The sequence below is a fragment of the Anomaloglossus baeobatrachus genome, chromosome 1 (genome assembly GCF_048569485.1).
Source record: "Anomaloglossus baeobatrachus isolate aAnoBae1 chromosome 1, aAnoBae1.hap1, whole genome shotgun sequence".
In the NCBI taxonomy this organism is placed as follows: domain Eukaryota; kingdom Metazoa; phylum Chordata; class Amphibia; order Anura; family Aromobatidae; genus Anomaloglossus; species Anomaloglossus baeobatrachus.
In genome coordinates this window covers 539198848-539214879 of record NC_134353.1, presented here as the reverse complement: position 1 = coordinate 539214879, position 16032 = coordinate 539198848, and the positions used below count along the sequence as shown (strand labels likewise).

Sequence of the window (16032 nt, the reverse complement as noted above, 5' to 3'; positions counted from 1 at the left end):
TCAGTGCCAGCGGCAGCAGCCTGTGGCCAGAAATGCACCGTTCCGGAGCTGTCCCGTTTTCTGATAGCGGCCGGATACTGCACATCCACCTCCTATTGATTTAAATGGGAGGCGGATGTACAATACCTGGTTGTGGCCGCTATCAGAAGACTGGGCAACTACAGAACTGAGCACTTCCGGCACCGAGACAAGCTTATCGGAGGGTGTGCCAGGCATCGGACCCCAGTCGATCAGACATTGATGACCTATCCTAAGGATAGGCCATCAATTTTAAAATAGTGTCCAACATCCTTTAAAGTTTACTTCTCTGATATGAGAATATGGGGTAGTATCCAGGAGAATTAATACCAGATAATGGGATAATAGTCCCTTCTGCTGGTATTCTTCAATGGGATACATACATTTTATCCAGGAAGTCGTCCTCTAAGGCAGTATTATATAGATATATAACGGAGATACATCAGTGCCTATTTCTGTATTTCCAGATAGAAGTGTGGCGCCCTGGACAAGCCAGGTCGTCACAGGTACTACACCAACACACCCCACACCCCGGCTAGGCACACTGAAGTCAAACACAAATCCTTGTTGCCTCCCTCCAGGGGCTGATGTCCACACCAGGGGGTGGGCCAGGCGGTTGGTCCCGCCCACCGAGGAGTTCACAGTCCTGGAGGCGGGAAAAGGAGTCAGATTAGTTTTGGAAGTGAAGTGGTAGCAGAGGAGACTGAAGGCGTCCGGGTGTGTGGCCCGGACGGAACAGCAAGGTTGGCAGACGGTGGTGACCGTCTGCAGGAGAGGCTGATTGGAGCGTACCGTAAGAACCGTGGATGGGCGGTGGCCCCACGGTACCGGATCGGAGAGCAAAGAGAAGCCAGCACCATCCGGCAGGGCTTACGGACCCCGACCAGGCTAGGAGTCGCCGTAAAACTGGTCAAATCCGTTAGCGAAGGGAACCTCCGGTGTTTCCCAGCAGTCAAGACCTGATTGAAGGCAACAGCTCACATCGTAAAGGGAAACACAGTCACCGCCAAGGCTACAGTTCCCAGGGCCAGAGCCTGCGGGCAAAAGGGGCTCCTTCAGCATCCATCCAAGCTGGGGAGCGGGTTACCGGTGGGAAGCCATTGGAACCGTAAACACAACACAGGTGCAGGGAAAGGCAGTCACCATCAACCTAACGGGAGGAGAACAACCGCAGCCGTCTGTGGGACCCGTCCATCCAGCCGTTTGTTTGACCAGAGACTCCGTGTGAATTACTGGCTGAGTGAGTACCACCGTGCCGTGCGGCACAGCGCTGCCCCCGCGACCCTGCACCTCACCAAGCCCCGTAACCCGCCTGCCATCCATCCCTACCCCTCACCGGGCCCCGGGACAACCAACCCCCCTACCCACGGAGGGGAGAAACAACATCCAAGCTGCTCCCTGTCATCGCTCCCGGGATCCCCGTCCAGAGCAGCGGTGGTGTCACAACCTCACCACAACCGTGGGTGGCGTCACGGACAATATCCCTAAACCAAACCACCCCCTTTCACTCACGGGGGCGAGGAACGCCGCTCGAGTCCCCGGGATCCGGCCCACTGCTCGAGCCACCACCGAGCAGCAGCAGCCGGACCCGAGCAGTGGGTGAGCTCCTCCGCCCGCGACAACTTGGCGTCACAAACAGGATCTTACCGCTCTGCCGTCTGGTAGAGGTGCGCCTTGTGACCACCGGAGGTGTCCGGCCGAAAATTTGGAGAAGCCGCCATTTTGGGCGCGAAAAGTCCCCGCTCGAGCGTCTTCCCGAGTAGTGGAGGCGCAAAAACCGAAACCCCGCCCCTGTAGAGGAGGAGCCGGAAAAAGATTAAGGGGGAACGGGATGGAAGATGTTGGCTCCCGAGTTTTTTTTTATAATTAATTATAAATATTATTTTATAATTATTTTATTCATTTATATAGCGCTATTAATTCCACAGCGCTTTACATACATTGGCAACACTGTCCCCATTGGGGCTCACAATCTAGAGTCCCTATCTGTATGTCTTTGGAGTGTGGGAGGAAACCGGAGTACCCGGAGGAAACCCACGCAAACACGGGGAGAACATACAAACTCCTTGCAGATGGTGTCCTTGGTAGGATTTGAACCCAGGACCCCAGCGCTGCAAGACTGCAGTGCTAACCACTGAGCCACCGTGCCGCCCGAGTTTGATGCTAACCCCATGCCGACCGATGGAGCGGCGGCGGCGCCCGCGGGGACAGAGGATGGCGAGATGGCTGTAGCCCCTACTCCGGTCGCAGGAGCAGCGGGCCCCGAGAATGCGGCAGTAATTCCCCGCGCGGCAGCTGACAGCGGCCCGCCTGCCGCAGGGAGGATGTCTGCCCCGGCAATCCGCCCGACCGTGACAGGAGTGGCGGCCGGCGCGGAAGACCCAGGGGGCGCCAGCTCGGGACAGGAGAGGACAGATGGAGGTAGCTCAGGGGAAGATACGGAGTCCCTGTCGGAAGATGAGACCCCGCTCGTTATTCGTGCCTTTGGAGACACGTGGGTGGCGTGCTGCAGGTACTGCCGGCAACTGGGGCACTTTGCAGGTCAGTGCCCTGCAAATGGACGACCTTGACGGAAGAAAAATTAGAGCATGGTAGCGGTTCTCGGTTACCTTGCTGTCGGTCCCCATTGGGACTCTGCTGACGTTCCAGATGGCCCTCAAGGCTAAGGAGTCCGGTTGGAGGAGCAGTCGTACCCGCATCATCGGCAGCTGAAAATGGAGTCCTGTGGGACTGTGTCACCCCTGTGTGAGGGTGGCGTTGGGGGCTCGTGCTGTTCGATGGTGGACTGTGGGAAAGCTGCAGGAGGAAGCTGTACCGGAGCCAGGTGTTGTGGATGGCCCCTGGGACCCAGCTAACAGTCCCCGTTGGGACCCTACGGCAAGTCTCCGTTAGTACCCTACAGTTTTGTTTGTGGTAGCCCGTTGGCTAAGAAGCACTGTTGTCCCCGTAGGGACTGTCTTTAACCGTTGCGTAAGGAACTGCTTACGGACAAGCCCGAGAACTGGCAGGGCAACCACAAACTTAGTGGAATGTAAATAAAAATGTGTTGGCTTGAAACCGTTACCGCCTCCGGAGAGGCTGATTTGGGACGATGGGCCTGGAGGAGAGGGATGGCCCAGGCCCACCACTACCGTAACCGGTGGCGATCCTCCGGGGGTTCAGGGGTCCCCATGGACACGGGTCCCCTGAAAGAGACAGAACCCGCTCGGGCAGCCTGGTGATGGACTGGGGCAAGGGGTGCTGCCCACTTCTTAGGGGCAGCATCAGGGCCAGGTTGTTTGGGTGGGAGAAGAGCAGAAGCCGTAATGTTGGAAAATGTTTGTGATGTTTTTATATGCCTTTTACCATTTTCTATCTTTTTGCAGTTAACCAAAAATAAAACCGGTGATGGACGGACAGCCCGCGGTCTGCATTTTACTAAGGGGGAATGTGGCGCCCTGGACAAGCCAGGTCGTCACAGGTACTACACCAACACACCCCACACCCCGGCTAGGCACACCGAAGCCAAACACAAATCCTTGTTGCCTCCCTCCAGGGGCTGATGTCCACACCAGGGGGTGGGCCAGGCGGTTGGTCCCGCCCACCGAGGAGTTCACAGTCCTGGAGGCGGGAAAAGGAGTCAGATTAGTTTTGGAAGTGAAGTGGTAGCAGAGGAGACTGAAGGCGTCCGGGTGTGTGGCCCGGACGGAACAGCAAGGTTGGTAGACGGTGGTGACCGTCTGCAGGAGAGGCTGATTGGAGCGAGCCGTAAGGACCGTGGACGGGCGGTGGCCCGACGGTACCGGATCGGAGAGCAAAGAGAAGCCAGCACCATCCGGCAGGGCTTACGGACCCCGACCAGGCTAGGAGTCGCCGTAAAACTGGTCAAATCCGTTAGCGAAGGGAACCTCTGAGGTTTCCCAGCAGTCAAGACCCGATTGAAGGCAACAGCTCACACCGTAAAGGGAAACACAGTCACCGCCAAGGCTACAGTTCCCAGGGCCAGAGCCTGCGGGCAAAAGGGGCTCCTTCAGCATCCATCCAAGCTGGGGAGCGGGTTACCGGTGGGAAGCCATTGGAACCGTAAACACAACACAGGTGCAGGGAAAGGCAGTCACCATCAATCTACCGGGAGGAGAACAACCGCAGCCGTCTGTGGGACCCGTCCATCCAGCCGTTTGTTTGACCAGAGACTCCGTGTGAATTACTGGCTGAGTGAGTACCACCGTGCCGTGCGGCACAGCGCTGCCCCCGCGACCCTGCACCTCACCAAGCCCCGTAACCCGCCTGCCATCCATCCCTACCCCTCACCGGGCCCTGGGACAACCAACCCCCCTACCCACGGAGGGGAGAAACAACATCCAAGCTGCTCCCTGTCATCGCTCCCGGGATCCCCGTCCAGAGCAGCGGTGGTGTCACAACCTCACCACAACCGTGGGTGGCGTCACGGACAATATCCCTAAACCAAACCACCCCCTTTCACTCACGGGGGCGAGGAACGCCGCTCGAGTCCCCGGGATCCGGCCCACTGCTCGAGCCACCACCGAGCAGCAGCAGCCGGACCCGAGCAGTGGGTGAGCTCCTCCGCCCGCGACAACTTGGCGTCACAAACAGGATCTTACCGCTCTGCCGTCTGGTAGAGGTGCGCCTTGTGACCACCGGAGGTGTCCGGCCGAAAATTTGGAGAAGCCGCCATTTTGGGCGCGAAAAGTCCCCGCTCGAGCGTCTTCCCGAGTAGTGGAGGCGCAAAAACCGAAACCCCGCCCCTGTAGAGGAGGAGCCGGAAAAAGACTAAGGGGGAACGGGATGGAAGATGTTGGCTCCTGAGTTTGATGCTAACCCCATGCCGACCGATGGAGCGGCGGCGCCCGCGGGGACAGAGGATGGCGAGATGGCTGTAGCCCCTACTCCGGTCGCAGGAGCAGCGGGCCCCGAGAATGCGGCAGTAATTACCCGCGCGGCAGCTGACAGCGGCCCGCCTGCCGCAGGGAGGATGTCTGCCCCGGCAATCCGCCCAACCGTGACAGGAGTGGCGGCCGGCGCGGAAGACCCAGGGGGCGCCAGCTCGGGACAGGAGACGACAGATGGAGGTAGCTCAGGGGAAGATACGGAGTCCCTATCGGAAGATGAGACCCCGCTCGTTATTCGTGCCTTTGGAGACACGTGGGTGGCGTGCTGCAGGTACTGCCGGCAACTGGGGCACTTTGCAGGTCAGTGCCCTGCAAATGGACGACCTTGACGGAAGAAAAATTAGAGCATGGTAGCGGTTCTCGGTTACCTTGCTGTCGGTCCCCATTGGGACTCTGCTGACGTTCCAGATGGCCCTCAAGGCTAAGGAGTCCGGTTGGAGGAGCAGTCGTACCCGCATCATCGGCAGCTGAAAATGGAGTCCTGTGGGACTGTGTCACCCCTGTGTGAGGGTGGCGTTGGGGGCTCGTGCTGTTCGATGGTGGACTGTGGGAAAGCTGCAGGAGGAAGCTGTACCGGAGCCAGGTGTTGTGGTGTTGTGGATGGCCCCTGGGACCCAGCTAACAGTCCCCGTTGGGACCCTACGGCAAGTCTCCGTTAGTACCCTACAGTTTTGTTTGTGGTAGCCCGTTGGCTAAGAAGCACTGTTGTCCCCGTAGGGACTGTCTTTAACCGTTGCGTAAGGAACTGCTTACGGACAAGCCCGAGAACTGGCAGGGCAACCACAAACTTAGTGGAATGTAAATAAAAATGTGTTGGCTTGAAACCGTTACCGCCTCCGGAGAGGCTGATTTGGGACGATGGGCCTGGAGGAGAGGGATGGCCCAGGCCCACCACTACCGTAACCGGTGGCGATCCTCCGGGGGTTCAGGGGTCCCCATGGACACGGGTCCCCTGAAAGAGACAGAACCCGCTCGGGCAGCCTGGTGATGGACTGGGGCAAGGGGTGCTGCCCACTTCTTAGGGGCAGCATCAGGGCCAGGTTGTTTGGGTGGGAGAAGAGCAGAAGCCGTAATGTTGGAAAATGTTTGTGATGTTTTTATATGCCTTTTACCATTTTCTATCTTTTTGCAGTTAACCAAAAATAAAACCGGTGATGGACGGACAGCCCGCGGTCTGCATTTTACTAAGGGGGAATGTGGCGCCCTGGACAAGCCAGGTCGTCACAGGTACTACACCAACACACCCCACACCCCGGCTAGGCACACCGAAGCCAAACACAAATCCTTGTTGCCTCCCTCCAGGGGCTGATGTCCACACCAGGGGGTGGGCCAGGCGGTTGGTCCCGCCCACCGAGGAGTTCACAGTCCTGGAGGCGGGAAAAGGAGTCAGATTAGTTTTGGAAGTGAAGTGGTAGCAGAGGAGACTGAAGGCGTCCGGGTGTGTGGCCCGGACGGAACAGCAAGGTTGGTAGACGGTGGTGACCGTCTGCAGGAGAGGCTGATTGGAGCGAGCCATAAGGACCGTGGACGGGCGGTGGCCCGACGGTACCGGATCGGAGAGCAAAGAGAAGCCAGCACCATCCGGCAGGGCTTACGGACCCCGACCAGGCTAGGAGTCGCCGTAAAACTGGTCAAATCCGTTAGCGAAGGGAACCTCTGAGGTTTCCCAGCAGTCAAGACCCGATTGAAGGCAACAGCTCACACCGTAAAGGGAAACACAGTCACCGCCAAGGCTACAGTTCCCAGGGCCAGAGCCTGCGGGCAAAAGGGGCTCCTTCAGCATCCATCCAAGCTGGGGAGCGGGTTACCGGTGGAAGCCATTGGAACCGTAAACACAACACAGGTGCAGGGAAAGGCAGTCACCATCAACCTACCGGGAGGAGAACAACCGCAGCCGTCTGTGGGACCCGTCCATCCAGCCGTTTGTTTGACCAGAGACTCCGTGTGAATTACTGGCTGACTGAGTACCACCGTGCCGTGCGGCACAGCGCTGCCCCCGCGACACTGCACCTCACCAGGCCCCGTAACCCGCCTGCCATCCATCCCTACCCCTCACCGGGCCCCGGGACAACCAACCCCCCTACCCACGGAGGGGAGAAACAACATCCAAGCTGCTCCCTGTCATCGCTCCCGGGATCCCCGTCCAGAGCAGCGGTGGTGTCACAACCTCACCACAACCGTGGGTGGCGTCACTGACAATATTCCTAAACCAAACCACCCCCTTTCACTCACGGGCGAGGAACGCTGCTCGAGTCCCCGGGATCCGGCCCACCGCTCGAGCCACCACCGAGCAGCAGCAGCAGCCGGACCCGAGCAGTGGGTGAGCGCAGCGCCCCCTCCTCCGCCCGCGACAGAAGCAGAACCATCCCAAAGTATAACCTGCCCCACAAGACTCAAGATAATGAAAACCCATCTTGTACCTAATACATAGTAGTACATACCACTGTACACAGGCACATCATATTCTGTGGATATTCATGATAGTGTGATGCCCTGGCAAAACCAGGTTGCACAAGAGACTGCATTAATCTTCCAGATGCAGGATTCCCTCCTCCTTGTCCTACCAACACAACCCACACAAAGGTACAAACACCAGCCACAAAGCCTAGTCATCCCCCCAAGGACAATAGGGACACACTAGTGGATGGGGCCAGGCAGATGGTGACGCCCACCTAGGGGTCCTGAGGTGTCAGGGGAGAGAACACGTCAGTTAGAGTTGAGCAGAGGAAGTGAGAGGAGTGAAGTGGTAGTCGGGAGTTGTAGCTCCCGGACTACCGGACTACCTGAGCTGAGTAGGTGGCAGACGGCAGAGCAGGGCCACAGGCGACGGAGATCCAGTCGCGGGAGATCTTAAATGGACCGGGGCAGGGTTGTAGCCCTCCGGTGCCGACAGCGGGAATTCGGTCCGGAGGCCGTGCATAGTCGGGGTGCCTGGACCCTAGGGCGAGGACAGCTGCAAGCACCTTTCCAATTAACCAGCATGGAACAAGATTCCACGTCTTGTCCCACCAGTGAGCCCAGATAGAGCGAGATGGAAGCCCAATGCGGGGGATAGGGCGTCTGCAAGTGCCTGCAAAAATCCCAAGGGTCAGATCTCGCAGGCAACAGCTCCCATAGCAAAGAAATCGGGAGCGGATTTTTCCCGTTTTATGCTGACTAGTCAACACACAAGACAAAAAAAACACTGAAGTGCAGGAGGAAGGGCCCCTGTCCTGTCAACCGGTGTGTGGGACCCGAGCACAACCCTCTGGAGGCTACCGGTATCCGGCACTTGGTTAGTACTTGGACTTTGTGTGGTTTATTCAACAACAGTGAGTACACCGGTGTCACCCAGTCCAGCCTGCAGACGGCGCCCCAGCACTGCACATCACCTACACCTGGGCCCCGGGACAACACCTCCCCTACCCGTGGAGGGGATACCATCCTGCTGCCCCACTCCATCAGCCCCGGGCGTCCCATATAACGGCAGCGGCGGTGTCACCAAACTGTGATCGAAACCCACGGGTGGCGTCACTGACAAACTCTTGCCCTGTCAATATCCCCTTTGTTAAGTTGTGGATGACGGGCTGCTGAGTGAGCCCCAGATCCGGCTGCCACTCGAGCCACAGCCACGATCCCGGATCCGAGCGCCTCGAGCAGCTCTCCACTGGCCGTGGCCTGCGCCCCCACCCACGACAATAGCACAATAACAATACAGTCCCTACTTTATCCCTTAAGCACTTGTTCATTTTAGAACATTAGGACAAAGCAATTATTATTATTCTTTTTTATTGTCACATTCTAGGAGACATATTATATAATATTTCTGATATTCACGTGCTACACAAATAAGGTGTTCGCTTTATTCTATTCTGCTTCTGCAGTTTTTTCTTGTGCACCATACAGGATAAGTAATTATATCATTTTATAGAACGAGACAACATGACGCAGTGATATCCAAATTATATTATTTACTTAAATTTTACTACTTTTGTACAAGGGAATCCCTGAATAATGAAAATATTATGTATACATTTTTTGCCTCATGTTTTTAGAGCCATACCCTGTATAGTTTCTTATTTATAGCTGTTTGAGGCTTTTTTGCATAACCGGCTGGAGGAATTAGCACTATTTGGGGATATCAACAACTTTTTGATCACTATTTACAAGTATATAATGTAAAGTGATGTACAAAAATGGTAATTCTGGCATTGTTACTTTTATTTTTTGCTGTGTTCAGGATAAATAATGAAAGTCTTATAGTACATGTTGCAGATGAGACAATACCACATAGCTGTTTACAAAGGAAAAAAAAACAAAAAAACCCCCAAGATTCTTTGTTTGAAAAAATATATCACTTTTATTCACAACAAGAAGGTTCTTTAGATCATCCAGAATTGGCAGTTATACAAGAAACGTTTCGGCTAATGACATCAATTGCCTTTTTTAATAAACTGTCTAAAAATAAAATGGTGCTCACTGTCATGGCACGATTATAGTTCACATCAATGACATGACTTTATAAAAAGCACTGAGATTCATCCTTTCTTTTTCACTATGAAGATAGAAAATCATTAGTATTTTCCATCTAAATATAAAGAGAAAATTATAACAAATAATAAAAAGTATTAAAAAATAATAAAAATATTAAAAAAAAATATTCACAGAATGTATTGAAATGTAAGATATTTTTTGCTTTCTGAAATAATTTTCATTCTTTGATTTCTGCTTTGTTTTATTTTTAGACAGTTTATTGAAAAAGGCAATTGATGTTATTAGCTGAAACGTTTCTTGTATAACTGTCAATTCTGGATGATCTAAAGAACCTTTTTGTTGTGAATAAAAGTGATATAATTTTTCAAAGAATCTTGTTTTTTATGGTTTTTTTTCCTTTGGAGTGCCGAAGTTTCAGAGACTGTTTGAATCATATCTATTTTACTTCTGAGCACTAACTAACGGTGTAGCTTGGCCTCTACTAATTTGACATCGCTGTTTACAACCTCCGTTTTTATTTTTACAGATTAAACCAATTTTTTAATTGTGAAAACTGGAATTTTGAGGAGGATGTTTTTACTTTTTTTTAATAACTTAAAAGCATTTTTAGGACATTTCTTAGTCCATGAATGGGACTTGAACATGAGATCTTATGATCGCATTAGTAAGACACAGCATTGCTCAAGCATCGCTGTGTATTAGGCCCCCTTCACACGTCCGTGAAACACGTGCGTGTTTGACCCGTTTCCGTGATACCGGAGCCACGGACATACGTTAGCCAATGTTATGCTATGTTTGTGTTGTCACGTGCGTTTTTCCATACAGCCCGTGTGCTCGTGTGCGTGATCCGTTTGTGTTTACGTTTTGCACGGATGCATGTCCGTTTTCTGCACGGAACACGCACATGCTGACACCATGAAAGTCAATGGTTATGGGCGCACAATACGTGACACGGATGCATCTCTGTATGCTCCGTGTACGTTTTGTGCTTTTTACTAGCGATGTCGGTCATTTTTTCATTCTATCTCCCTCAGTCCGTTGGTTGGTCTCTCTGTCTGTCTGTCGGTCTCTCTCTGTCTTGTCTGTCCCCCTCTCACAGTCTGTCGGTCTCTCTCTGTCTTATCTGTCCCTCTCACAGTCTGTCGGTCAGTCTCCCCCCTCTCTCATACTTACCGTTCCCCAATCACTGCCGCAGCGCAGCACAGCTGTTCAGTAAACTCCGGCGGCTTTTCCTCTTTTGAAAAAGCCGGCCGCTCATTAAACAATCTCATATTCCCTGCTTTCCTGCTTTTCGACGCCTGTGATTGGTTGCAGTGAGACACGCCCCCACGCTAAGTGACAGCTGCCTCACTGCAGCCAATCACAGCCGCCAGTGGGCGGGACTATACTGTGCAGTAGAAAAAAATAAATAAATAATTAAAAAAAACGACGTGCGGTCCCCCCAAGTTTGATTCCAGCCAAGATAAAGCCATACGGCTGAAGGCTGGTATTCTCAGGATGGCCAGCCCCACGTTATGGGGAGCCCCCCAGCCTAACAATATCAGCCATCAGCCGCCCAGAATTGCCGCATACAATAGATACGACAGTTCTGGGACTCTACCCGGCTCTTCCCGATTTGCCCTGGTGCGTTGGCAATCGGGGTAATAAGGAGTTAATGGCAGCCCATAGCTGCCACTAAATCCTAGATTAATCATGTCAGGCGTCTCCCCAAGATACCTTCCATGATTAATCTGTAGGTTACAGTTAAAAAACACACACACCCGAAAAATCCTTTATTATAAATAAAAAACACAAACCAATTCCCTCGTAACCAATTTATTAACTCCAACAAAGCCCTCCATGTCTGGCGTAATCCACGGACCTCCAGCGTCGCATCCAGCTCTGCTGCATGCAGGTGACAGAAGCTGCAGAAGAACACCGCCGCTCCTGTGAGCTCCACGCAGCAACTGAGGTGAGTGGCGCGATCAGCTGTGCTGTCACTAAGGTGACTCGTGGCCACCGCTGGATCCTCCACCTGTGACAGCAAATCACCCGATTGACAGCGATGAAGTCACAGGTGAGTTGCGGTCACGGGGGGAGGATCCAGCTAGCCGCGGGTAACCTGAGTGACAGTAGCGCAAATCGCGCTGCTCACGGCAGTCACTCAGGAGATTAGCGGTCACCGGTGAGTGCTTCACGGGTGACCGCTAATCAGGACGCGACACAGACAGAGACGCGGTATGAGGATGAAGTCGTGTGAAGTTCACCCGACTTCATTCTCAGCGCGCGACTCTGTCTGCTGTCAGCGGTTATGTATCAATGACATTTAGCATCACACACACTGACATTTCACACGGACAACACACACACACACACGTCAGTTAAGTTTCCCACGCACACACGGGCATTACACACGCACACACGGCTAGCATACGCAGTTCACATAGATGCCACACAGACCTTAAAAACGGACACAAAAACGGGACACGGACCCGAAAAACGGCCCGTAACACACGTGCGTGTTTTTCACGGACGTGTGAAGGGGGCCTTATACTGTCCCTTCATTCCTTCACTGACAGGTCATCTATTAGGCCCTGCATCTGTTGGGATCTGGTACGCTTTAGTACATGGCAGACCTGGAGGTCTTTGCCAAGTCTCTGGGTGCCATATCAACCCACTGGCTATACCAATTGGTGCTGTCTGGGTGCCAATGGGCTAACAGAGTAATGTCCTTGTGTGCCACTGTCACTATTGACAGCAGCATATGAAAACAGTTATACAGCTAGGATTGGTCATAACAGCAATCCCAGCAGTTACAGATGTGACCTGTCGTGTATATTTGCTCCTGCAGCTGATCGCACAGGTAGAGACGCTGTACATGCAATCAGCGTGGCACAGATATCCATCATGGGGCACTAGGTGACATGTCCTCATGACTGATATGTACATCATAAAGCGTTAATAGGTTAAAGGGAGTCTGCCGAGGCAAAATTATATGATAAGCATATCTTGCCCTATGTATGCAGCTTGCCCTAAGAAAAGTCATACATTAAGTTCCTATACCCATCTATAGTGTTTGCACATAATTAGTTGATTGTAGCTGCATTCTTTACTTACTCGCTGATGTTATCATATCCGCTCTCTTTATCTGTGTCCATCTCAGAATGTCCTATATCCTGACTGTCTCCATTATAGCCCTCAAATCCATCTTCCTCCTCATCTTCCTCACTATTCAAAAGCACATAATATACACTCCACAACATGGAAATTGCAACACCAAGAAGGAAAAATCATGGAGTTATGAAAATCACAGGATCTATAGACATGTTAATGATATGGAAAAGATGAAAAACTGGAAAAAAGTTTTGAACACCTCGTGTTACTCAGGATGGAGCATGAGCTGCACGTGCAGAAATACATCTACTTAGACACCTTGGCATGTTATTAATGGTGGACTGGGGAATGTTCTGCTACCCTGAACGCACTTTCTCATGTAAATCATCAATATCCGCTTCTGGCAGCTCCCTTTGCATTTTCTGACCAATGACATCCCAGATGTGCTCGACGGGAGACAAGTCTGGAAATGATGCAGGCCATGGTACTATGTTTAGGCCATGTAAGCTGCTCACAGTAGTGTAGGCAATGTGTGGCCTGGCATTGTGTTTTAAAACAGATCCTGGTTCATTTTCACTTGTGAAGGCTTCTTTATGGCATTACACCTATAATCCCAAAACTAATTTCCGGCTATCACTGTGTCTAAAGCTGGGGTCACACATAACGACAACGACAACGACATCGCTGCAACGTCACCATATTCTGTGACGTAGCAGCGACCATACATGATCGTTAGTAAGCTGTCAAACATGTTATAAAAAGCAGCGACGGAGCAGCGATCATAGCGACGTCGACGGTCGTTGTGTGGTTTCAGACGTAGCGTAGCGTCCCTGCTGCGGTATCAAACACAAGGATTATCAGCTTATCAGCATGGCGCAGCGGGATAGCAGCGATCAAAAAATGACCTGGAGCATTCAGGAGCAAGCAACGATATCGCAGCAGGGGTCTGATCGTTGTTATGTGTCACACACAGCGACGTCGCTGTTGAGGTCGCTGCAACGTCACAGAATATGGTGACGTTGCAGCGACGTCGTTGTCGTTATGTGTGACACCAGCTTAAGAGAAAAGCGGGACTCCTCACTGCACTTATCTCCCATAAAGCACATACGGGACATCTTTTTGGTAAGCTGGATGGTAAGGGAGCTGCCATCAGTGGATCTTGATGATTTGCAACCTCAAGGATATTGATAAAGAAATGTACAGGAGTGTTCAGGAGTGGCAATAGACATTTAACTTTATCACGCACTATAACTTTCGACCTATTACACAGACACAAAATGGCAGAAGTACCATATTCTAATGGCTGATATTAGGAATATGTGAGAACCATTACCAGCATCAGTGTAAGTATACAATCATTTCGCTTGTTGTACAGACTTACGGTATTGTCTCAAGTGCGGGCAATGATGTCAATTTTCCAAAGTCCATGGGCCTGGAAGAGAAAATACAGACTCAGATAAGATGAAGGAAACTGAACTCTCATGAGATTGTTATCTATATAATACGTCTCGTCTATGTAAAAACACGGGGCCGATTCATCATTTACTTTTTTTTAAATGACTTTTCTTTCTTGACTTGTGTTTTATGTTGATGTCGTTTTGTGTCCAAGTCATCAAAATGGCGCAAGATTCATGAATTTTGCTCTATGCCGAAAGTGATCTTTTTTTTTCTGCTGTCAACTATTTTTGCGACTCTTTAGTAGAAAAAGTTGTATGTTTTGCAAAAGGTACGCAAAAATGGCTGACATCCATAAAAATCACTCCGGGGAAAACTGGAGAAACAAATTTAGTGTTTTTCATTCCTAAAAGTTTATATCCCGATTTTCTCAGTAATGATCATCTACTCAGTTCCCCCTTTACCTATTATGATTAGGGGGGCACCATAGTGGTAATCATGGTTACAGGACCCCACTCCGATGTGTTTTGTGTGACCCCTTCCCCCCTCTAGCTACACCTCTGGCACCCACTCACCCCAGTATTACACCTCTATACCCCTGTACCGGGAGACTCCTATAGTTACCCCTAAAGACATAGGGGCATAACTCTATAACATAATTACCAGAAATAGATCTCGGTCTCCATCACAGTCTTTTTCCATCTGCTTAAGGAATATCTGTTTAAGAAATATAAAAGAAAAATAAGACATGTACGGTTATAAAATGATAAGAAAAAATAGATGTTCATTCATCAAAACTTCATAACAACCAAACAGATTGCCATGTTTTTGTGATTGTACGAAGCTTCTTTGGTGACCGAGTAGAGAGGATTAACCCCAGATATTGGGATAACAGTCACTTTCAGGGATCCTAGTATGGAAAACATACATCTCATCCAAGAAGGCATCCATGTCCTCTATCTCATCCAAGAAGTCATCTATGTCCTCTATCTCATCCAAGAGGTCATCCGTATCTTCCATCTCATCCAGGTAGTTGTCGATATCCTCCAGATCATCCGGATAGTTGTCCATATCCTCCATCTCATCCGGGTAGTTGTCCATATCCTCCATCTCATCTGGGTATTCTTCATTATCCTCAGTGTCATAATCATCCGTATAGTCTTGATCCTCCATCCTATCAGAGAAGATAGTAATATTCTAGGCCTCACAGCAGTACCTCTACTATAAACATGTAGAATTAAGGAACCTCATTGCTTGTTGTGATTCTTCCAGATATAAGCTGCACTTTATAAATATTCATGACGGTACAATAATAAAGATATAGCCTCTCCATGTCTGACTTATAGGGTCATCGGGTGTAATATCCAAACCCCAATAATAACCCTTAATCTAACATTGGCCCTGTCCTGGTTACCTGTGAATGTGTCCTGTACACTGCGCAGTATCAATGAGATACATATAATATTGTGTAATATATAGTGTCTGTATATAATTAGCGGGATTTTTTACTTACACACTGACTTTCTCATATCCATTCTTTTTGTCTGTCTCTGTCGCCATCTCAAGAAGTTCTTGAAAACAGTTATACAGCTAGGACTGGTCAGAACACCAATCTCACGAGCTAGAGGTGACCTGCCGTGTATATTTGCTCCTGTAGCTGATCGCACAGGTAGAGACGCTGTACCATGCAATCAGTGTGGCACAGATATCCATCATGGGGCTCTAGGTGACATGTGCTCATGACTGATATGTACATCATAAAGCGTTAATAGGTTAAAGGGAGTCTGCCGAGGCAAAATTATATGATAAGCATATCTTGCCCTATGTATGCAGCTTGCCCTAGGAAAAGTCATACATTAAGTTCCTATACCCATCTATAGTGTTTGTACATAATTAGTTGATTGTAGCTGTATTCTTTACTTACTCGCTGATGTTATCATATCTGCTCTCTGTATCTGTATCCATCTCAGAATATCCTATATCCTGACTGTCTCCATTATCGCCCTCAAATCCATCTTCCTCCTCATCTTCCTCACTATTCAAAAGCACATAATATACACTCCACAACATGGAAATTGCAACACCAAGAAGGAAAAATCATGGAGTTATGAAAATCACAGGATCTATAGACATGTTAATGATATGGAAATGATGAAAAACTGGA

At 50.6% G+C, this 16032-nt stretch overlaps 1 protein-coding gene across 1 annotated transcript in view; it reads right to left on the bottom strand.

The window, feature by feature from the left end:
• Window positions 1-16032, bottom strand: part of LOC142296146 (uncharacterized) — a 68461-nt gene that overhangs the window by 26408 nt on the left and 26021 nt on the right. Inside the window, exons 8-12 of the mRNA XM_075339416.1 lie at window positions 15793-15903; window positions 14797-15042; window positions 14532-14585; window positions 13855-13905; window positions 12477-12587 (exon numbers count right to left, since the gene is read on the bottom strand). Coding sequence (XP_075195531.1) covers window positions 12477-12587; window positions 13855-13905; window positions 14532-14585; window positions 14797-15042; window positions 15793-15903 — 573 coding nt within the window. The remainder of the gene's footprint in view (window positions 1-12476; window positions 12588-13854; window positions 13906-14531; window positions 14586-14796; window positions 15043-15792; window positions 15904-16032) is intronic.